The sequence below is a fragment of the Mustelus asterias genome, chromosome 13 (genome assembly GCF_964213995.1).
Source record: "Mustelus asterias chromosome 13, sMusAst1.hap1.1, whole genome shotgun sequence".
Taxonomy (NCBI): domain Eukaryota; kingdom Metazoa; phylum Chordata; class Chondrichthyes; order Carcharhiniformes; family Triakidae; genus Mustelus; species Mustelus asterias.
Genome location: NC_135813.1, coordinates 14608703 through 14633741, shown reverse-complemented (window position 1 = coordinate 14633741; position 25039 = coordinate 14608703). Strand labels below are relative to the sequence as shown.

At 39.9% G+C, this 25039-nt stretch overlaps 1 protein-coding gene across 7 annotated transcripts in view; it reads right to left on the bottom strand.

Annotated features, from left to right (window-relative positions):
• Positions 1-2174: 2174 nt before the first annotated feature.
• The window catches only part of LOC144502460 (ras-related protein Rab-14), a 35975-nt gene continuing 13110 nt past the window's right edge, over positions 2175-25039 (bottom strand). For all 7 annotated transcript variants that reach the window (XM_078226391.1, XM_078226394.1, XM_078226393.1 and 4 more), the window contains 7 exons: positions 22124-22182; positions 17778-17831; positions 14172-14349; positions 9560-9626; positions 8169-8256; positions 5018-5048; positions 2175-4541 (listed from right to left, as the gene is read on the bottom strand). In XM_078226391.1, the coding sequence (XP_078082517.1) occupies positions 4364-4541; positions 5018-5048; positions 8169-8256; positions 9560-9626; positions 14172-14349; positions 17778-17831; positions 22124-22175 (648 nt within the window). In that variant the 5' untranslated portion in view covers positions 22176-22182 and the 3' untranslated portion in view covers positions 2175-4363. The remainder of the gene's footprint in view (positions 4542-5017; positions 5049-8168; positions 8257-9559; positions 9627-14171; positions 14350-17777; positions 17832-22123; positions 22183-25039) is intronic.

Below are 25039 nucleotides of genomic sequence, written 5' to 3'. Positions count from 1 at the left end.
GTACTGGGGGAAAAGAGTTTCAATTAGCAATTTGCTCATTTGATTCCTTTTCTTACCAAATAGAGAACTTTCAAACTAAAAGTGCAGTTTAACGAGCCATCAGATTATGGAGTACAGCATTTGGCAGCTAAATAACTACAAGATCAAGGGTAAATTGGATTGTGCCACTACAAAAGTGCCATGCACAAGGTCTTGTCTTTGTTTCCTCATCTGTAGCTTGTTAACCAGAGTACTGGGAATACACCACACCTGTGCCGATATACCAGCTTCAATGCAGCAAACCTCCCTCAACATTAGAGAAGTGAACAGTGATAAATTAGGCAAGATGCAGGAGCGAAGCAGTAACTTTTTCAGGATCTTTTTGAAGTTAGAAAAAGAGTAATGTAGGGACTCTGGAGGTGGTTTGGCAGGGTAGTTGGAAGTTGTCCCAACAATGGCAGAGTGGGGCAGTGGAAAATTTACAAAGTCCATTGGGAGATTCAAGGACACAAGCCAGCTGAAGTTGTGGAGACAGATCAAGACTACAGATGGATTTGCAAACAAGGGCAGTTGGCAAAATTGAGAGCAGATCTTGCTGTGGCCATATTACACTCCTTTTGGAGTTAATGAAAGGTGCAGCAAGGCCTGAAGAAACAAAAAGAAAATTCAGACCTGGAGACAAGTAACAAGAGCTCAGTGATATTGTAGAGGTCAAATTAAGTGCTCTTGGGGGAGAGAGAGAAGAAATGAGATTTGAAGTTCAACTCAGTCAAATCAAACTGAACATGGAGATGCTGCAGCCAGAGGTTCAAGGAAAGAATGGAGATGGTTTTTCCACAGGAGCTGAAGTCATTGCAGCACAAAAGGAAGAATTTCAGCCCATCACAATGACACCGACATTGTAGAGCAATCGATCAGTCCCACTCTCATCACTCTACCCACATAGACCTGCAAATTTATTTCCCTCAATTGTCCCAATTTCCTTTTAAAATCATAAATCATCTTCCACCACCGTTGTAAGCAGCAGGTTTCAGGTCATTACCAATCACTGTAAAGATGTTCTTCACATTCCCCCTGCATCTCTGGCTGAAAATCTTAGTGCCCCTGCCCTTGTGTCATCAGCTAATTGAAACATCTTTTCTTTGTCTACCTAAGCCTTCATAATCTTGTCTACCCATAAATCAACTCCCAGGTCATTTCAGAAAATTGAGCATAAAATTGTCTATGCTGTTGCTAACATCAAGCTCGTCTGATTTCAAAGCAGGCAAGAAATCGGATTATGGAAAAAAGGTAGAGTTGATAGTGTCAAACGTAAATGTGTCAGCAGACTCCATGCCCATGGATTTAAATAAATCACCCGAGTAACATCTAAACTAGGGCAGGACCTAGGATGGATCTCTAGGACATGCCCAAAGTGTAAATACAGAATAGGGGGGAAAAACCCATTGCAAGATGCACTAGCTATGGATTGGGATGCATAGAAGTTGAACCAGGCAAGGATAGTCACACAGGAAAAAAAAAATTGAACTGTGTTGATGACTATGGAGTTCCACAAGTAGGTCAAGTAATTGGTGACTTTGACTATGGATCTGAACAATGGCAGGAGATGTAATCAGAGCTGGAGTTGAAGTGCAGGGAATGGGAGCTTGAAGAGAAGCAGTAGCAATTGGAGAGAACAATCAAGTCAAGGACAATTTACAAGAGGGCAACAGATCCTACACAAAAGGGGCAGCTTGCAGTGAGTGCTGGGGCAAGAAAAGTTAGTTATGCAGAAAAGATTTGGTTTGTGAAGAGAATCTTATGGAAGTATTGAACCATGAACCTAACATTGCTGGGTAAAATCAACTAAGGTTGGCACTCCTGACAGCCATGTGAAGATCAGAGGCAAAACAGTGCAAGTTGTGATTACCTGTTGATCCAATATACCTGGTGATTTATTCATATTAAAGGAGGCACCATACCATATTTGAAGATGCAAATGCAAGTTAAAATGCCACAATTGCGGCGTTTTACAAGCATCTGGACCACCAGCCTTTTGAGTTGCTGTATTTAGCACAGAAAACAAAACCTGATGAAAGTCAAATCTGCACTCCACTTTGCTTCAGACTCTCACCGTATATTAAAAACGCAACTTAAACAATGTTTGAAATTTGTCCCCAAGTTGATTCTTTGTGAAAGATTTCTCTGAAGAAAAAGTAAAAAAGCAACTCAGAAGGGTTTGCCAACTTCCATCATTTATTCCACAAATCCCAAGTTCAGTGCCATTTGGCTACAACTTAATCTGGCATGAACTGTTTCTTTCCAAAGTACTTTCAAGTATACATTGCATTGCCAGAGCATTGCACACATCTAGCTCCTTATCTGCCACATTAAGGAATGCCAATTAACAGATGCGTAGAGGCAGGAGGATATGTAATTACATTCTTAAAAAGAGTACAAGGACAAATTAACTAGATACAGGTACTTTATTTACAAATATTCAGATTAATAGCATTTGTTCCATCAAATGAAAGGTACAGCAGTTCAAAGTAATTTTCTGTCACAGATATAAACAAGACCTACTGTAAGCTGTTCAGGAGTAGTTCAGATCTCATACCACCTAAAGCAAACTTTTGCAAATTTAGAATGAAACACCTTGTCAAATCCCTGCATGCTGTATCTGCAGGCCATGGTCCCTGGGCAACACCTCACTAAAGCAAAGGCTTAACATTGTAGAGAAGACAAAACACTCCTAACCATGTTGCCTTTGACAATGCTCCCATATACTCAACAAAAAGCTTCATTCTGAAAATTAATAGCAATTCACTATGAGCAAGGGACAGTGTACAAATTGACAAATTTTTCAATGTACCTGTATTGCAGAGTCCAGTTTTGGCCTTCCCACACCATTTCTGTAAAAGGATCCCATTTTTCCACAAGGATGAGGGGATTTTCAACTGCTCATTTCCATATCAAGGGGATTTTGAACATTATTTTTAGATTTGATAGAAATAATGCTTAACCAGTACAGACCCATTTTATACACAACTGAAGATGCATCAGCATTTAAACCACAATTATGCCGCCCAAGGCAAACGTGTTGATTCACCATTTGAAATTTAAACTACTTCCACCCCTTGAAAGTTAGGTCAGAATCACCCTACCCCAAAGTGTTTAATACAGTGAACAAAATCCTTAAAAATAAAATCAAATCACCCTTAAAGTCTGCTTTTTAAATGGAGTTTGGCTATCCAGTTCATCAAGGACAATTGCACCTAAATGTGTTGAGTTAAAAGCACAGGTTTGCATTCATTCACCCAGTTTTTTTTTTGAATGACGTAAGGCAGTAAATACAGCCATAAAATGCAAGACATTTACAGAGAACATTACACGGTCGATTGCACAACAACAGGATTATAAACGGTAGAGATTTTCCACAGTGCAATGATGGAACAAGACAACAAGAGAATACGAAACTCAAATAGTGTTAAAGTACTGCTCGTTTTGTTTCTTTTTAAAATGTGATTATATCCATTCTGTGCTTAAAGGGGCAACATGGTCTCCTAGATTGTTCTGTACAAACTGGTACTTACAGCGCCAGTGATCAATTTGTTTCTTCATTAAAATCATATACACACAGATGTATTTAAATGTTAGTTCAGTTCCTTCAAATTTTATACATATTTACGTATGTTAATAAATGTAAAGAATAAAATGACGAAAAGCACGCTAAAGCCTTGGTTTGCGTCTTAAGAGGGAAAGATGAGTAATAGCCATTTCCCTGTGCAAGGTTAAGACAGAGCTGGAATTAGAACCCCGTGAAAACATGTAACTGGGTGGGGATCTTTATGAACAGCAACAAGCACACTCTACACATTACAGACACCCTATCCAGTTTTGAGTTGGATGTCGGTTCACAGTCAAAGAACCCATCAGTAACTTTGAACAGCATAGACAACAGTTGTATGGCAGAACAGGAGGGTTGTTTTTAAACTGTACAGTTTTTTTTTGAATGAATGGCAAGGTTATTATGTCTTAGCCCCTGTGAGGGAGAAAATTGAATTAGGCAATGTCAGCATGACGTTTAGCTGACAGGGGCATTGAAGTCAAGGTCGCAGATCGAGGGATGATGATGAGGAACTACCACAAGAACAAGTAAGAAAATATTTCAATTCTAAATTCCATGCAGGAGAGGTTTTATTACTCTACTCATTTTCCTTGTAACCTGATAAACATCTACGGTGGTTTAGCGAAGAGCCATTTATCATCGTGTTAAACTGTTGTCACAGCAGCAAAATTTATCCTGTCAGATTATCAGCAGACGAGGAGGCAGCTAGAAATACTGCTTTGACAAAGACACAAGAGAAAGATGTGAAAGGTCAAGAGGTTGGCTGGCTAAAGATCACTAGCAGCCACAGCCTTCTCTCTGGGGTTGGGGTTCACTGATTAGTCGACCACCCTGAGGAGCAGAGGGTTTGTGCTGTACTCCCGACTCAGCAGCATTGAGATCCAGGCTGCCATCCTGTATGTTCTGGTAGATCTTCTTGGCAGCCTCCAGGAATGCATCCTCAACATTCTCACCTCTAAGAACAAAAGGAAGCGTTATTTATATTCTTATGCAAGCTGCAGTATAAAAAACTGAGTTCCAGCTGAACAGCCGCTCTGATTGTTGCTTTTCCAGATCCATACATGCATCCAGTCCTCTCGAGAGCAGAGTCAGTTACTTTGATTTTACAAAACCAGCCCAAATATTTTACCGTGACAAATACTTTGAGAACATAAAATTCTTCCCAACATGGAAAGAAATAAAATGAGCAGGAATTCTCTTGAATGAAACATGATTTAAGATGTTAGGGAGAGAAAGGGATCAATACAGTATCTTAAAACAAAAGCAGCTTCAATAACATGAGATTTGCTTTAAGTACAAAAAAAAGGTTGGACATGCGACAGTTTAAGATAGGAACAGCAGCAGGAAAATCTCTCAATCCATTTTAACCAGAGTCATAAACGCTTATGAAATTATTCACAGTTATCACGGAGGGTGAAAAAGCGCACTTACGTTTTTGCACTTGCTTCAAGGAATAGTAAACCTGTAGCAAAATATAGTAAAATATTAGAAACAGGGAAATTCTATCTGCAAGACAACACTTGAGGTTATAAATCAAGACTCCAATTCGTGCTGTCATTTCTTGTGGAAGAGAATACAACAGTAAAACAGCACCCATATTATTAGTTTAGCTTTGTAGCATGGTTACAAAGTGGTGCCCTTGCTCTCTTCATAACAGTTCTTTTTCCCACTCTCAGAATATTTATAAGTGGACCAACCTGCAGTCCAATGAAGACTTGCCACATCATAGTAATACAAGACAAACTAAAACAAGATTCTCTTTCCCCCCTTCCTCCCGTATACCTTTAGCCCCAAGAGCTATATCCAATTTCTTCTTGAAATCAGACAATGTTTTGGCCTCAACTACATTCTGCAGTAGTGAATTAAACTATGACCCCCTAGTTCTGGACTCCCCCACTATTGGGAACATTCTTTCTGAATCTACCCTGTCTAACCCTGTTAGAATATTATAAATTTCAATGAGATCCCTTCTCTCTCTTCTAAACTGCAATGAATATAATCCTAACCGACAGTCTCTCCTCGTATGACAGACCTGCCATCCCAGGAATCGGCCTAATAAACCTTTGTTGTACTCCCTCGATAGCAAGGACATCCTTCTTCAGATAAGGACACCAAAACTGCACACAATACTCCAGATGGGTCCTCCCCAACGCCCTATAGAATTGCAGAAAAATATCCCTATCCCTATACTCAAATCCTCTCGTTACGAAGGCCAACATACCACTTGCCTTCTTTACTGCCTGCTGTACCTGCACGCTTACTTTCAATGACTGATGCACGAGGACCCCAAGGTCTCGTTGAGTATCCGCCTCTCTCAATTTACACCCATTCAAGTAATAATCTGTCTTCCTATTATTGCTACTAAAGTGGATAATCTCACATTTATCCACATTATACTGCATCTGCCATGTATATGCCCACACTCAGTCCAAATCACGCTGAAGCATCTCTGCATCCTCCTCACAGCTCACCGTCCCAACCAACTTTGTATCATCTGCAAATTTGGACATAATACATTCAGTTCCCTCTTCCAAATCATTAATATATAATGTGAACAGTTGGGGTCCTAGCACAGATCCCTGTGGAACCCCACTAGTCACTGACTGCCAATCAGAAGGACCCATTTATGCCAACTCTTTACTTCCTATCTGCTAGCCAGCTTTCTATCCATCTCAAGACACTACCTGCAATCCCACATGCTTTAACTTAACTTGTTATGCGAGACCTTGTTGAAAGCCTTCTGAGTCTAAATAAACCACATCCACTGGATCTCCTCGGTCAACTCTACTAGTTACATCCTAAAAGAATTCTAATAGATTCATCAAACATGATTTCCCTTTCGTAAATCCATGCTGACTTTGAGATGCAAAGGACATTACTAAAGGTCAGAAACAGCCATAGGACAACTCCTGGTTGGTTGAGGAAAGTATCCTCCCACATGGGCAGATGATGATAGGGGCAATGGGTGTGCAATTAGATAACAGCCAGAATTTTAAAAAGACCCTCACTTTCATTCTCCACATGGTAGAGAGAAAGACCATCCAGAGACAGGATCAAAGTGAGTCAAGAGACAAGGGAGAGAGACTCAAAACCAAAGCTATGGGGGGAACCATTTTGTGCAGTGACCAGTTGTATTTACGCTTAGGGTTGTGGAATCTTCTGGTTCAGACAGACTGATGCATTCAAAGGGAAAACCGGATAACTATTGAGTAAGTCGAAGATGTAAGATCAGTTTTGGAGTGTCCCAGCAAAAGAACTGGTGCATACAAGGGCCAACAGCCACCTACTAGTCAGTAAAAATCAATGGAACACAGTTAAATAGCTTGATTCAGTGGGATATTCTATTAAACCTCATATCCTGAGCATCTACTGTTCACTACCTTTTCTGCATGGGTTAGATTTAATTATAACCAGATCTTGAATAAACAGAGAATAGAGAAAACCAACACTTTTTCATGCTCGACAAGTGGCCCTAGATAATCCCAAACCTTTTCTTTAGTAAACACAATTTCCTAAACATATTTGGTTACTTTATTGTGCAGTGTCCATAGGATAGGTTTGTTTTAACAGGAAAAGTCATATTTAGAAAGATTCTGGGCTAAATGCTTCTTAATCCATTCACTATTTCATCACTACAATTATTCATCTTCCTTGAGGTGTATTTTTTGATAAAAAGTTTAACCATTGAGCTACCGTAACAGTACAACGGCTCCTAAAACATTTCAGTGATAATTCCCGCTACATTTTAATATCAAACTGTTTTCTTAAACCATAAGTTACGAAAAACCACACCACTCATTTCCTGTTTTTAAGCCTGATGTAATTTATACTGTGGGGCAGAAGCTCAACAGCTTTTGTCACTGCAAGTCAACCACTCAATGCAATTTTACAACTTTTAGTCCACAGAGTCTGATACCTAGAACCATGACGAGAAAGACATCAGTTCATTACAGTCCCCTTTCTATATTCACTTAAAACATTCACTTATAATTTACATTGAAATGTTCCTTTCAGATGACAGCTGAAAGGAACATTTCAATGTAAGTTATAAGTGAATGTTTTATTTTGCATGGGGGCAAAGCCTTTATGCACAATATATATGTAAATTGGTTGAATAAGGGGAAAAAAAAAACATGGATTGCCCTTAGATTCCTGAATTCAATACAATTAAAGCATATACCTGGATAGAGGACACCTGCCTGAAGGCAACTAAATGGAACAACACCCCAACCCACTGAAGTAGGTCAGTAGCAATGAGAAAATCAGAATTACATGTCTATAACGATAATCAATATGAAGTCACTTAATATTCTATTAAATTGAGAGACAGGCTGCAGACACCAGTCAGACTCCATCATACACTCAAACTTGCAGGTATTGTGCTGGATCTCTCCTTTGCAGGAGGTTATGGAGTTATGAAGCAATTCACTTATAATTCATGTTTCATTCTTTTTGCCCAGAAAGGAATTATTCAGATCATGCCACTGAATTTTAGTAAGTCTCTATACAGAAGCCCCCTGCTGCTATTTTTCAAAGACTAAATCAACGTGCTAACAAGATATTCTGCAGCCAGGAAACCTACCATTTTCTTCAGCAAACTGCTTGGCTTCTTCGTACGTTACATCTCGTTGAGCTTCAAGATCTGCTTTATTTCCTATAAGAATAATCACCTGCGAACAAAAAAAAACAAGTAATTATTCCAGATTGGCCATTTCCGCCAATTCAATTTAATCTGCCCAATGATTGGCTCGAGTGCTTTACAACCAAAAACCGGAGTTAAAATTGTGCCTGGACACAGGAGTTGATCTAAACAGATGTACTGATTAGAACAAGAAACAAATAACACTGCAGCACTACCATACTGTAAACATTTACACAAATACACACTTGACATTCCTGCAGCCAATGTGAAAATTATCAGCCAAGATTAACCCGAGGAAGTTAATGAATATTTTCCAATTAATATCAGATAACATTGGCTCTACACAATTGAAACTTTGACTGGGAAAGGGAGGTGGCAAGCTCATTGATGCTCTGTCACCAGAGCTTTGGTCAACCCTGAAACTTAGCTTGCAATGCTTTCATTCTAAGAAATGTTAATTATACGGGCTTCAAGTTCTTTGGCTGGTTTAAAACACTAATTTATTCTACAGGAACATTTGGTCCAAATGCATCCTCACCTTTCTGCGCCAATGGCTGACTGCTCAAAACATGCCCTGTTATAAGATTTGATAAGTTGGGCCTATCAATTTCAATAGTCAATGGTTTTAAGCTCACCAAAAAGTTAGCTGCTAAAGAAAATTGAACAAAGAAAAAAAAGTGCGCTGCTTTTATTTTTTTTCTTTGAATTCAAATTCCAAGCCTTGATTTTAACTCCCTTAAGCTTCTAAATCTATGACTCAGTCTGGTGGAAGACTCAGACTTGGGTTCAAAGAGCGTAAATTTGGAAAACAAACCCTGAAAAATGAACTAAAACACAAAAAGGGGCTTTGCACTACTCAGCAGTTCTTTTGCATGACTAATGGATTCAGTTGAAAGCTATTTAAATAGAAGATAACATTCATTGCAAGAGTTTGTCCCAAGTCTTTGACAACAGACCAAATAATGGCCTACGTTAGGGGCATTGCAAATTACTACTTGTACTATCACATCTGCTCCAGTTCCTGGTCTCTGCAAGTCAACTAACTGCACATTAAATGACCAACTTTAATCTACACAAAAGTTATCTTTTTCTCTTTCCAGGTTAACAGGACATATAATGCAAAAAAAAAAGTTACACAAAATATCCTTTGCAGTCTGAACAATGCCAATTCAGAAGGAGAATGGGACAGATTATAAAGAATGCAGTTCATCAAATGAAATAGTCAGGCTGCTTACACCAAATAAAAACTGGGTTGGGTTTCGGGGGCGGGGGGGGGGGATACTTTAAAACTAAGATGCACATCTCCTTTTACATGCCATTTAACAACTTACAGTATTTGGATTAGTTAAGTTTCTTGCATCTGTAAGCCAGCTACTAAGGTGGTTATAAGTACTTCTCCTAGAAAAAAAGTACAGACAGGGAAATTACAATTAATACACAAACATTATTCAATTTCATTGTTCAACAGCATATTTAAAATGCTTTATCATAAGGCACTTAGAATATCAAGTGCCTCCTTTATGCCAAGGTATCTTGTGCATACAGACTTTAAGAGTTACCTCTTGTAGCTAATAATCATGCAAATTCATACAGTGAAGACATCATGAAGTTTATTGCTAGTACCAAACTGGAGGCATTCAGCAATATGCTGCATGACACCCAGCTCCATCTCACCACCACTGTACCAAACTCTTCCATTTGCCAAATTATCAGACTACTTACCCAACGTCCAGAACTGGATGAGAAACTTCCTCCAATTAAATATTGGGAAGATTAAAGCTATTGTTTTCAGCCCTGCTCCAATCCAATTTCCCTTGTTACTGGCTCCTTCCTTCTCCCTGGCAACAGTCTGAGATTAAGCCAATGTGAGATTACCAGTTTACAACGTTGATATTATAATTTGACCAAGATGAGCTTCTGACCACATTTTCATGCTGCCATTCATCATGACTGTTCATCGAATTCAATACTCTGAGATCCCCTCTCGCTCTTCTAACCTCCAGCGAATATAATTCTAACCAATTTAGTCTCTACTCACATGACAATCCTGTCATCCCAGGAATCGGCCCGTTAAACCCTCACTGCACTCTCTCTATAGCAAGGATATCCTTCCTCAGATAAAGACACCAAAACTGCACACAATACTCCAGGTTTGACCTCACCAATGCCCTGTACAGTAAAACATCCCTATTCCTGTACTCAAATCCTCTTGCTAAGGCGGCCAACATACCATTTACCTTCGTTACTGCTTGCTGTACCTGGGCTCTTACTTTGAGCAACTAATGACAACCAACAGATCTACTATTTCTAGGGCCACTTCCTTAAGTACTCTGGGATGAAGACCAGTGGTGGGGAAATTATTGGAGAAGGTTCTTAGGGACAGGATATACTCACATCTGGAAGAGAATAGACTTATTAGCGTTAGGCAGCATAATTTTGAAGGGGAGGTCGTGTCTCACAAATTTGATTGAGTTCTTTAAGTGACAAGAAAAAAATTGACCAGGGCAGGGCAGTGGATGTTGTATACATGGACTTTAGTAAAACCTTCGATAAGGTTCCTCATGGCAGGCTGATACAGAAGGTGGAGCGATATGGGATCTGAGGTGAGCTGGTAAGATAGATACAAAACTGGCTTGGGCACAGAAAGGGAGAGTAGCAGTGGAAGGGTACTTTTTTAACTGGAGGTCTGTGACAAGCGGTGTTCCACAAAGATCAGTGCTGGGGCCTCTGTTGTTTGTAATATGTATATATAAAAATGTAAACGATTGAGGAAAATGATTAGTAAATTTGCAGATGATACAAAAATTGGAGTAATAGTGGATAGTGGGGAGGATTGTCAGAGGATACAGCAGGATATAAATCGGCTGGAGACCTGGGCCGAAAGATGACAGATGGAACTTAACCTGGACAAATGTGAGGTAATGCGATTTGGAAGGTCGACTGCAGAAGAAAAAAAGTATACAGTGAATGGTTGAGCTCAGAGAAATATTAGCAGAGAGGGATCTAGGCATGCAGATCCACACCTCCCTGAAGGTGGCAACTCAGGTGGACAAGATGGTCAAGAAGGAATATGGCATGCTGTTCTTCATCGGTCCGGGCATTGAGTATAGGAACTGAAAAATCATGTTGCAAATCATGCGGCTTTGGTTAGGCCGCATTTGGAATGCTGTGTACAATTCTGGTGACCACACTACCCGGAAGGGTGTTGATGCATTGGAAAAGAGATTTACCAGGGTGTTGCCTGGTTTGAAGGATATGGACTATGAAGAAAGGTTGAACAAGCTTGGATTGTTTCCATTGGAGTGCTGGAGAACGATGGGGGGACCTGATAGAGGTTTAGAAGATGACAGGCTTGGATAGAGTGGATAGTCAGTCTTTTTCCCAGGGTCGAAGGGTCAATTACTTGGGTGCATACGTTGAAAGTGAGAGGGGGAAGTTAGAGAGGAATAAGGGCAAGTTTTTCACACAGAGGGTGGTGAATTCCTGGAACCCGCTCCTAATGGAGGCGATGGAAGCAGATTCTATAACAACATGCAAGAGGCATCTGGATAGATACACGAGTAGGCAGGGAAGAGGGGGATATGGACCACAGAGGCAAGAAAATATTAGATTAGAGGGGCATCTGTGTCAGCACAGACTTGGTGGGCTGAAGGGCCTGTTCCTGTGTTTTACTGTTCTATTAAACTTATTAGGCCGTGGCAATTTATTCATTTTCAATCCCATTAATTTCCTCAAAACCATTTCTCTACTAATACAGATTTCCTTAAGCTCCTCACTAAAGCTTGTATTTCTCAGAACTTCCAGTACATTGCTTCAGCCTTCACAAAGGAAGACGTGAATAAAGTACAAATTTAGTTCTTTGTTCCCATTATGAATTCCCCCGCTTCTGACTGCAAGGGGCCTACCTTCATTTGTCAAATCTTTCCTTTTTACATATCTATAGGAACCTTCACAGTGAGTTGTTTTTATGTTCCCCACCACCTTACTTTCATACTCTATTTTCCCCTTCTTAGTCAATCCTCTGGTCTGCCTTTGCTGAATTTTAAACTGCTCCCAATCCTCAGGTCTATTGCTTTTTCTTGCCAATTTGTTTGTTTCTTCTATCTCTAGTGTCCCTTGTAAGCCATGGTTTGGCCAGTTTCCTTTACACTCTTGTGCCAAACGGGAATGAACAACTTTTGGAGTTGCCTGCCATTGCGTGTCCACTGTGTCTCCTTTCAGTAATGTTTCTCAGTCCATCATAACCAACTCATGTCTCACCCTATTATAGTTACCTTTACTGAGATTCAGGATCCTGGTCTCAGAATCAATTACCTCACTATCCACCTTGATAAAGAATTCTATATCATGGACACTCATCCCCGAGGGTTCTCTCAACTAGATTGCCAACCAATTTATCTCATTGCACAATACCCAGTCCAAGGTGGCCTGTTCCCTTGTTGGTTCCTCAACATATTGGTCCAGAAAACCATACCATATACACTCCAGAAATTTCTCCTCTATTGTACGGTGACTAGTTTGACTCATCCAATCTATATGCAGATGAAAGCCACCCATGATCACAGATGTTCCTTTGTCACACACATCTCCGATTTCCTGTCTAGTGCTATTCCCAACATTACCACTAGTTTGGTGGTCTGTATTCCACCCCCACGAATGGAAGTGAAGTTTATTTGTGTCACAAGTGGGCTTACATTAACACTGCAACAAAGTTACTGTGAAAATCCCCTAGTTGCTACACTCTGGCGCCTGTTCGGGTACACTGAGGGAGAATTTAGCATGGCCAATGCACCTAACCAGCACGTCTTTTTAAACTGTGGGAGGAAACAGGAGCACCCGGAGGAAACCCACGCAGAAGAAGATGGAAGAGAGTATGTCTGGGGTGTGTGGGGTCCCCGATTATGCTGGTTGCTTTTCGGAGGTAGCGTGAAGTGTAGATAGTATCAATGGATGGGAGGCTGGTGTGAGTGACGGACTGGGCTTCGTTCATGACCCTTTGTAGTTTCTTGTGGTCTTGGGCAGAGCAGGAGCCATACCAAGCTGTGATACAACCAGAAAGAATGCTTTCTATAGTGCATTTGTAGAAGTTGGAGAGAATCGTAGCGGACATGCCAAATTTCTTTAGTCTGATGAGAAAGTAGAGGTGTTTCTTAACTATTGCATCCGCATGAAGGGACCAGGACAGGTTGTTGTTGATCTGGACACCTAAAAACTTGAAGCTCTCGACCATTTCTACTTTGTCCCCATTGATGAAGACAGGGGCATGCCCTCCATTACGCTTCCTGAAGTCGATGACAATCTCCTTCGTTCATTGAGAGAAGGGATATTAAGCTTGACTTTGTTGTTAAAAATTATGAAAAGCACCTCTTAAATCAGAGATGATCTGTTGGCATCAATGGAAACTATTTCTATGCGTACTATGGAAGGATACTTGAGGTACAATCTGGGCAAACCAGTACTGTGAGTAACAGAGCTACCAATACTTGAATCTATCAACTCCATGAGTTCATTTCACCCTCAACTCAGATGAAGTGCTATGCTGAAATGACTGAAACAGCTGGCAGGAGGACAGCATGGACAACACCCACAGACGAACCTCCGAGGCTTCTCTATCCTCTTGCCTGAACGAGGATAGGCAAGAATAAATGGGAGGGACAGAAAAGAAGCCCAAATTCTAACACAATACTGGATTAAGATCAGAGTCCAAGCTGGAAATCCACTGAAAGCTTTGATATGCTCCTCAGGAAGCCATGTCTTAACTAAATGTCAGCTATCAACAGGAAAACTGGAAAAGCATAAACAATTAAAAATAAAATTGGTGAAGCCAATTACAATTTTACAGCAACTTATATACAGCATTAAAATCACCCGATTTCACATCGCAACCAGCATTTGGAGCCCAATATTTCAACAGCAAAATCAAGAACGGGTTTGAATAATTACCTGGTGATATCATAGACCATGAGAGCGCCAGCAGCACCTCTGTAGTAACTTCGTGTAACAGCCCTAAACCGCTCTTGGCCAGCTGTGTCCCAGATCTGAAGTTTGATCTTCTGACCACTAACTTCAATTATTCTGGTTCCAAACTCTACCCCAATTGTGTGGGGACAATCAGCCATAACTGGGTTGGGAAAAAAAAGTCATTTGTTTAAAATGAGGAAAATTATAGGCAAAACATCTCTATATTACTGGAGATTTTTGCATTAACTGCCCAACTCTGAATCACTTATGCAAAATCACAACCCATTTTGAATATGAAAGTATAAGTTAACTTCAGCCATCTTTGCACATTGCTTGCACTCATCTAACAAAGTGAGAGAGCGATTCTCTCTCATCTTAGTTTGGAGTGTATATGCTGATGCACAAGAGTACATATTTTATATTTTGACCTAGTAGATATCCTAAACCTTCCTCGGGTATCTGCATCAAACTACAACTAAAGAAAGTGTGTTAGGTGTCTCAAAAGGTACAATAACCCTTCCTCCAAAATTTGAGTTGAAAGTAAAATACAACGACATCCGAAAACGGAGAGATTTCGGCTTAAATCTTGAAATTTTTCATTCTCTCCTCTTCTCAATTTGAGCTCTCGTAGCACATGCCAGGGCCACAACTGGCCTTTTGGGGCAGGAGAGAGAAAAACAGAGGTGAGGAATGGGGAGGAAGTGAATTCTGCCTCATATTTATGCTAAGTTAGCAGCCAGTAACAGAGGAGCATCACATAAAAGATAACAGCCCAAGGCAGCAGGCCAAAAGCAAAACCAAAAAATGAAATCGAAAAACCAGTGAAGCGCATTTGATGCATTGAATTGCAAAGGCAGTTGGTTAACAATAGATTCTATTATTTTTCTTTGAAATGCACTTGTCCAACATACTATGTGATGCTGGATAAAAGGAAATTACTGCGGATGCTGGAATCTGAAACCAAAAGAGAAAATGCTGGGAAATCTCAGCAGGTCTGGCAGCATCTGTAAGGAGAGAAAAGAGCTGACGTTTCGAGTCCAGATGACCCTTTGTCAAAGCAAAGGGTCGTCTGGACTCGAAACGTCAGCTCTTTTCTCTCCTTACAGATGCTGCCAGACCTGCTGAGATTTCCCAGCATTCTCTCTTTTGGTATTATGTAATGATGTTATCTTCACCCCACCTCGTGTAATAAAGTAATACACTGAAATGTATTAAATGAGAGGTCATCAGTACATTACTAACAAAGTGATGGCTTGGACAATACTGATGTACTACCTGTATTTAAAGTCCTGTTTTCAGAGTTAAGTTTGAATTCATAAACAAATTCAAGATGCCTTTCTTCTGCTTCTCGGACTTATTTTGCAACACAGCCCACTCCCTAGCCTCATCTGAAGCAACCTTGGAGGCAACAGCAAATCACAGCAGGAATGCTAGTTAACAACTCTAACACCTCCCTGCACTTCTGTGGTGTGCAGTCCTACTACTCAGCTGCAACTTAGTCAATAAGATTGTGACACCTTTACAGTGATAAGTTATGAAATGAATGCCCAATTAAGTTATAAATACTCAACTCAGATATTTGAAAGCATAGTTGCTTATTACAACATGATCTCTGATGAATAAACAAGTTGAAGTGCTAAATCACGGTTCAATCAAATGATGCAGGCTGCCTGAGGAGTGTTGGGGGTGGGCGCAAAATCTGATTTAGTATTTCAGTTGTCCTTATTTTATTGGCATGGTTCATGCTTTCCAATACTTTGCTTTCCCACTTAGAAAGTTTACTTGGTCTGCATGTCAATATCACATTGGGCAAAGCATCCATTGCTTATCAGCTGTAATGTGGCCTCTGCCAGAGTATATTAAGAAATGGCGTACTTGCTTTCCAAATTAGGCTTGCAGTAAATGACAGCATTAGACATCATGCCATCAGTAATTAGTCTCCCACTATAATTTCACAACTTGGTGATGCTCAGATGTCTCAATGAAAAACTCATTTCAGGCGTGGGAATAAAAATGACATACAAGAGCTTTATGCAGAAGACATGCACAACTGGTCAAACATCATTCACTTCATTCTCCCATCAATACATTCTGAAAAAACACAGGATTTCAGAGGCTAAACAACCAAAATACACTGGAGAAGATTCCATAACAATCAAGTACAGCGGATAAACAAATGGTTTGTATTCTATTGCGTGGTCCTCTACTGAACTCTTCAAAGAGCATCTAAAAGAAACAAAAACACTTTTTAAAAAAACTTAACTAAATAATAACCTGTCAGTAGGATCTTTTGGGACAAGTTAAGTTAAAACAATGCAGTAGTTTTCTCCATTAAATTCTGCATTAAGATTGATAGCAGACAGGAAGTGAACAAATCCAAAACTTGCTATCCAGAGAAAGCACAAATAGCCTCACAAACAACATCTAACCTGCTCTTAGTGCATTAGCCAAAAGGGGAAAATGTCCAACAAGGCAAAAGAATTTTGGCTTGTGTTTCAATAAAAACATTTCATGCCCGCTTAAACAGATAATGTCTGACTTTAACATTGCAACTAAAAGAGAGCACCATACTGTACCAAGACATCAACCAGGATTATGTGCTTACGTCCTGGAGAAGGCTTAATCTCAGAACCTTGTGACTTAGAGGCAACAGTGCTAACACGAAGCAAAGTAAAATCCTGAAGTCAGGTTTCAAAAAGAGACACTTTAGGATTTATGGCATTTTCATATAAAAATTCTTCTTATCCTCAAGACTTTGAGATTTTTAATTAAATGATGGGATTTATGGATGTCTGCAATTACAGAGTGGGAGCTGCGAGCCAGCAGATTAGCTCTTGGTCTCTGGTTCAAATCCTGTTCAATGATTAATTGAGAAAGATCTTTTTGGTTGTCACTGAATGGGAATTGCTAACTCGACTGACACTGTTGCGACAAGAGCTCACCAACGAACACATCAATATTGTGCAATTAAACAGCAGCATTTACAACGAAAAGCAAAGTTACTACAAAATTTGTGCAGACACACCAGGTTTGCACTGGGGCAGCACGGTGGCACAGTGGTTAGCACTGCTGCCTCTCAGCTCCAGGGACCAATTCTGGTCTTGGATGACCAGCTTGCACATTCCGGGTGCTCTGGTTTCCTCCCACAGCCCAAAGATTTGCAGGTTAGGTGGATTATGCCCTTTAGCATCCCAAGATGTGTAGGTTAGATGAATTAGCCGTGGTAAATATGTACAGACTTGATGGGCCAGATGGTCTCTTCTGCGCCGTAGGGACTCTCTCGATTCTATGTGCATGCAGAGCCTTTTCTTCAATTATGAGAAAATTATTTAATTCCCACCCTAACTGCATGCAGAGACAAATATTGACTGCAACAAATATTTGGGAAATCATAGCTTTGGATTATTTTTTAGTGTGCTGTGATACTGTTACTTCCCTTGTTTTAAATAAGATACAAAAATATGAACCAGATTTCAATATGTTAAGGTTGGAGGTTAAGGCATTGGATTAAACCAGAGTTAATATCAACTCAACAGCAACAGTTCGGTAAATAAGATTCAGACTTGTGCTTTCAGAGCATTTACTTACATTTCTTTTCTGTAAATTGATGAAGCAAGCATGACTTCCCTACACCCATGTCTCCTGTTGATAAAAAAGGTTGAAGTGAATTTTAAAATAAGATTACACTCATAGCCGTCTCATTTCAAACCCTCTTTTGCACTCAACCTAGTTAGTCATCCTTTCTGGGAATTCCATCTTTCTGCTTCTTTTCCAAAGTCATCTGCTAGTGAATTCCTTGGAAAGAAAGTAGGACAGGAATGTCACCAGAAGTTCTACAAGATTTCACGCTCGATTTCAAGTTCTAAATATCAAATGTGTTACTGATGCATTTAATGTTGAAATGACCTTCACTTCCCTGACGTGAACAGATAAGAATTTCTATAGGTATTTAAAAAGAGAGTTAAAGTGAGAATTGGTCCTATCGAAAGTGAGTCTCGGAAATTAATAATGGAAAAGAGGAGGATGGCAAATGATCTGAACTGATATTTTGTATCAGCCTTCACTAAAGAGGGTACACACAGGAAACTACAGGCCAGTTAGTTTAACAGCTGTCATATGGAAAATATTAGAAGCATTAACGATGTCACTGCAGGGCAGTTAGATAAATTCAACATAATCAGGTAGAGTCAACATGGTTTTGAGAGGAGGAAATCCATGTTCAACTAATTTATTAGGGTTCTTTGAAGGTGTAACAGGTGCTGTGGATAAAGGAAACCTGTGGATGTACTGTACTTAAGATTTCCAGGAGGTATTTGATAAGGTGCCACATCAAAAGTTGTGGTAAATAAAAGCTCATGGTGTATGGGATAACATATTGGCATTGATTGAATATTGGCTAGCTAGTAGGAAACTGAGTAGGCATAATGAGTCATTTTCGGGTTGGAAGGATGTGATGGGTGGTGTGCCCCAGGGATCAGTGTTGGGGCCTCAACATTTATAATCTAGTTCAATGACTTGGATGAAAACACCGAAGGTATGGTTGCTAATTTTGCTGATAATACAAAAACAGGCAGGAAAGCAAGTTGCATCGAAGGCATAACTTTTCCCTACAATCACTTTATAGTCTCCTTAAGTGAGTGGACAAAAAATCTGGCAAAAGAAGTACAATGTTGGAAAATGTAGAAGTGTCAATTTTGGCAGGAAAAAGCATTTCATCTAAATGGCAAGAGATTGCAGATCTCAGATGCAGTGGAATCTGGGTATTTTTGTGCATGAAATTGCGAAATGTTGTATGCAGGTGCAGCAAGTAATCAGGAAAGCTAATAGGAATATTATAATTTGTGAAGTGAACTGAATACAAGAGTAGGGAGGTGATACTTCTGCTACACAGGGCATTGGTGAGACTACAGCTGGAGTACCATGTACAGCTTTGGTTACCTTATTTAAGGAAGGATGTGAATATGTTGGAAGCACTACACAGGTTTACTAGAGCAATACCTGAAAATGGGAGGTTTGTGAGGAAAGGTCCAGGGGCCAACTCCTCCTAATTCATATGTTTGCATGTATAAATCCTTTTGGAAAAATCAAAGTTCAGCTTGCAGGTTTTGAAAATTGTGGTCTCAGCTGGTTAAGAGGAATCTCTAACTCACAACTGCCATACATTTTAATTAGAGCATATTTGTGGGAAATTATTTTTTGCCTATTCAGTTGCGCAGTACTAGCTTTACATTTACCAAACGCAAGTGTGCATGGTTTAAGTTCCTGTAAGTGCTAATCACAGCAACAAAAGAAGAAATATTAGACAACAGGATCCTTAGAATCAAAGTGCGTCTGGGCAGAGGGATCTGGGTGTCGTCGTTCATGAATTGCAGAAAGTCAGTACGCAGGTATAGCATGTAATTAAAAAGGCAAATGGAATGTTGGCATTTATTGCCAAAGGATTGGAGTATAGAAGTAGAGAAGTGTTGTTACGACCACGTCTGGAGTAGTGCCCCCAGTTCTGGTCTCCTTATTTGAGGAAGGATGTGGTGGCATTGGAGGCCATTCAGAGGAGGTTCACTAGATTGACTTTGGAGATGAAAGGTTTGACATACGAGGAGAGATTAAACAGTTTGGGTTTATACTCATCTGATCGAGGTATGTAAAGTTCTAAAAGGGACAGAGTAAACGTAGACCAAATGTTTCCTTTTATGGGGAAATCTAGAACAAGAGGTCACAGGTAGAGGTTGAGAGGCGGTACATTTAAAACTGAGATGAGGAGGAACTACTTCTCGCAGAGGGTGGCAAATTTGTGGGACTCGCTGCCCCATAGTGCGGTGGAGTCTGAATCATTAAATGGTTTCAAGGTGATAGATATATTTCTAATAAAATACGAGTCAAAAGGGATATGGAGAACAGGTAGGGAGGTGGATTTTAGACAAGGGAGAGATCAGCCATGATCTGACTGAATGGCAGAGCAGACTTGAAGGGCTGAATTTGCCTACTTTTGCTCCTAATTCCCATGTTTGTTCTCCTTTCAAAGAACAACCAAATACTGCTCCACAGATTCACAGAGCAGTTAAAGCACAGAAAGCAGCCATTTGGCCCATGTTTGTGCTGGTGCACTGAGCAATTCTGCCAGTCTCATTCCCTCTTGCTTACTCTGTGGCCCTGCAAATTCTCTTTTATGGTTCAACTGCCTTTTAAAAGCCCTATTCAGGCAGTGCATTTCAGATCCAAACCACTTGTGGTGCTTAACTTACTTTCAGACATGACCTGAAATCAAGTATTGATAGATTTTGAAGTTTTACGGTACAGCCACAGATCCAGATTATTTTTCAATCTTGTGCAAAACAGAGGCCAAGAATGAGAATTGCAGCTTTGGGACAATAAAGCCCACCTCTTTTCTAGGCTAGTTAAAAATGCTTTGTAGTGAAGATGTTCACTCTGCAAAATTTACAATTCGGCCTCAAAACTGAATTAGTCTCTTGGGGTTAATATTTTGAAGCATGCAACTATTCCATTGCTGAGCTCCACAATGTTCTATCGCCACTTCAAATATATTTACAAAATACAGAGATTCAACACTATTCCACGTTCTGATCTACTGGGCATTTTATTGTTGCAATATATCGGAGGGTATTATTTTTGGTTATTAAAGGCTACACAATAGAAAGTGCCACAAGACAACACTAAAGCTTTTATAAAATTTAAAACTTAGACAACATAAATGTTACTTGGGAGTGTGCCCTTAACTGAAGCTTGGATCTAGACATTCTTCCCAACTTCTTTAGTACTTTGTGAACATGCATTGTGAAACACAATTGTATAAAAGGTTGGAAACAGACAATAAATGTACCATATTATAGACACTTGGGTTGAAGACTATCCAATTTGAAATAAACAGTAGCATAAATTCGAATCATGGGCAAGTCGACATTGAGCTAGAAATAGAAACCAAAATACCGACGCAAATATCAACCCTGGTTTGAAAAATTAAACTCGAAAAACTTTTACTGGTTTAAAAAGGAAGTTTAGCAAAATAAAACAAGATTTAAGCTTCCAACATCATGGTTGCTTTAAGGGAATGCCAGCCGCATCTTTTTGAAATATTTTATAAATGAAGTCCAAGAACTATTTACAGAGCAATACCAGACCATGCCAACAAGACAAAGCTGGTGATGATTGTATTTAAAGTTTTGGTCTCAAAATAACCAGGCCAGAAGTTGTTTATAGTGAATGAATAGACAAGCCAATTTGAATTAGGGTACAGTTTTGTTTGGTTGGCCAAAATGTTATATGGGTTCTGGAATTTGTTCGAAAAGAGAAATTTAGTTATTGCATCTGTTAAACCTCAATATTTCACATGCAATTCATTTCCAAAATATATTATTCACTTATGTAAGCAATAGCATGGCCCCACAAACAACAAGGGAAATAAATGACAAGTTAATTTGTTTTTGACTGAAAGAAAGAGTCGGACATGGGGTGAATTCCGTTCACCTTTCAAATTGCACCAGGAAAACTTATGACAGGTGTGGTCTGATTTTTATGGCTCCCCTCAACATCAGCCATGCAGTATTGCACTGACCCAGCCCAAAACAATATTGGAATCCATAAACTTCAGAAGACGATTTATGTCTTTTTTTAAGCTTAATTTAAGACTTCTGCCTCTCATTTAGTTTTCTTATTCAGGTCCATTAAATTTTTGACCACATTAAAAGTGCCATTTGAATATAAACAAAAAATGCTAACACTTAAATGGGAGTGTGTGTGGGCAGACAAGAGAAAGATAAAATCTTCCATGTGACCTTTTATACTTGAATAACCCTCACTTCTTTTAACTTATTTTGCACTTGATGCTTCCTCTTTATCTGCCCCATTGGGGGCTCTTACTTTATGAACACTTGAGTGCTAGAAATTAATCTTGAAGTTCAAAACATAAATGCACTCACCAATAATAATATATTTGAAGATGTAGGAATAGTTGTACGGAGCAGTGGCCATCTTGGCTCTATTAAAAAGGGGGGAAAAGGATTAATAGATGCATCCAAAATCCAGAGAGCAATGTTCCATTATATACATCACACAGAGACAAATATCCTTGTAGAGCAGTTACTGGTCAAATTGTGTATTTATGGAATCCCCTATGTACAATGTAATACAGACCAACAACTGCTCAACTCTACATCGGCAAACCTTGTATCACTTCCACTCCCTTTCTCCCAATGGATGAAAATCTGATCCTTAATGAGCATTAATTGCATATCACACTTGTTCAATTATCTTAAATTCTTTATCAGCCCTCGTGGGATTAAGTGTGGCCAATTAAATAAATCTGAAATAAAAAGTATAAAAAAGGTAACCATGAAACTACACATGAAAATAACCATGAAATGAACACATCTGTTTACGCCCTTATAGAGTCATAGAGGTTTACAGCATGGAAACAGGCCCTTTGGCCCAACTTGTCCATGCCGCCCTTTTTTTAAAAAACCCCTAAGCTAATCCCAATTGCCCGCATTTGGCCCATATCCCTCTATACCCATCGTACCCATGTAACTATCTAAATGTTTTTTTAAAAAGGCAAAATTGTACCTGCCTCTACCACCACCTCTGCCAGCTTGTTCCAGACACTCACCACCCTCTGAAAAAATTGCCCCTCTGGACACTTTTGTATCTCTCCCCTGTCACCTTAAACCTATGCCTCCTAGTTTTAGACTCCCCTACCTTTGGGAAAAGATATTGACTATCTACCTTGTCGATGCCCCTCATTATTTTAATAGACCTCTGTAAGGTCACCCCTCAACCTTCTACGCTCCAGAGAAAAAAGTCCCACTCTATCCAGCCTCTCCTTATAACTCAATCCATCAAGTCCCAGTAGCATCCTAGTAAATCTTTTCTGCACTCTTTCTAGTTTAATAATATCCTTTCTATAATAGGGTGACCAGAATTGCACACAGTATTCCAAGTGTGGCCTTACCAATGTCTTGTACAACTTCAACAAGACATTCCAACTCCTGTATTCAATGTTCTGACCGATGAAACCAAGCATGCCGAATGCCTTCTTCACTACTCTGTCCACCTGTGACTCCACTTTCAAGGAGCTATGAACACGTACCCCTAGATCTCTTTGTTCAGCAACTCTCCCCAACGCCCTACCATTAACTGAGTAAGTCCTGCCCTGGTTCAATCTACCAAGGGAAAGAATTCTTATCCTAATCTATATGTCTTCTCCAAACCCATAGCAATGTGGTTGACTCTCAACTAACTGTCCCTGGAATGGCAAGTTACTAAGTTGTGCTGAAACCTCTACAAAAAAGTTAAACAAACCATCCAGCATTTACCTAGGCAAATCACAAAAGATACATCCAGCACTGTGAAGTCTTCCTCATTAACATCTGGCGACTCAATGTCAAAACTGGGAGAGCCATCCCATAGCCCACCCCTTGGATAAAGCAACAATCTGAGAATTATACTCTCAGAATGACATCTTGCACACAACAATCCATAATTGCCCTATCCCAAAGGCAGGAAACGCAAAATGTGACAGCACATGATACACATTTCAGTGGGTGCGGCCCTCAAAATCACTACTTGCTCAGAACCCAATGAGGTTTCATGGCACCAGCTTAAACATGGGCAAGGGAAGTTAATTACCACCTACCACCCTCCATCAGCTGATTAAATCAGTGTTCCTCCCTGCTGAAGATTTCAATTTTTAAATACAAACTCACTATTGAATTCCAGGTAGGGAAAAGTGATTGGCCCTCACATCAAAGGTATCATTGCACCAAACGTGACACCAAGTCCGTGGAAAATTGAAAGCTGTGAAAATCAGGGGAAGTCTTTGCTCTGGTTGAAGTCATACCCAGCAATGAAAGTATATAGTTGTGGTTGTTAGAAGCCAATCACCACAATCCCAGGGCTACCCTGAGGAAGCCCTGCAGTGCTGCGCCCTCAACCCCACCATTTTCAACTGCTTCAATGGTCTTTGCTCTAGCCCAAGGTCAGTAATGGGGATGTTTGCACACGGTTCAATTTCATTCATAATCCCTCATACCTACATTTTTTATTCTTTCACAGGATATGTGAATCATTGGCTAAGCCAGTATTTATTGCCCATCCTGAATTTCCCTCAAGGAAGTGGTGGCAAGCATCTTCCTGACTGCTTAATGCTTTTCCACCATCAACAATAGTCAGGAGCATGATGGGATACTTGCTCTTCATTTGCTTACACAGGTGCAGTTCTAAATACACTAAGGACTCTACATAATTTAGGGCTAAGCAGCCCGTTTGACTAGCATTCCATTCACTAACTTCAATACTCACATTTTCCACCACCGACTGGCACACCACGTCTATGATGGGTATATCTACAAGGTACATTATTGCAACATGCCAATACTTCAACTGCAACTCTCAAACCTGCAACCTTTACCACCAGTAGGATAAGAGAAGGTGATGGGGCAAGTTCCCCTCCAAGTCACACACTGGACACTCAAATCATTGTTCCTTCCGTGTTCAAGTCAAAATTCTAGAACTTCCTATCCAACAGCACTTTGGGGCAGCTTCACCACACTGACTGCAGCGGTTCAAAAAGGCAGCCAATTAAATGGTGGCCTTGTCAGCAATACCTACATCCTGAGAATAAAGATTTAATCTGGTATCTATTTTCCAGTGAGCAATATTTCTTTAAAAAATTACACTTTTAAAAAACATTTCAAGAGTTTTACTGGATAACTTCAAGTAAAATTGCACTTTGAGTACTGTATACTTATTTACCCAGAAGAGGAGAGCTACCTTCAACCAAGACTGAGAAACTATTTCACATCAAACTTAATTTACAACAAGATGCTAAAAACTCAATT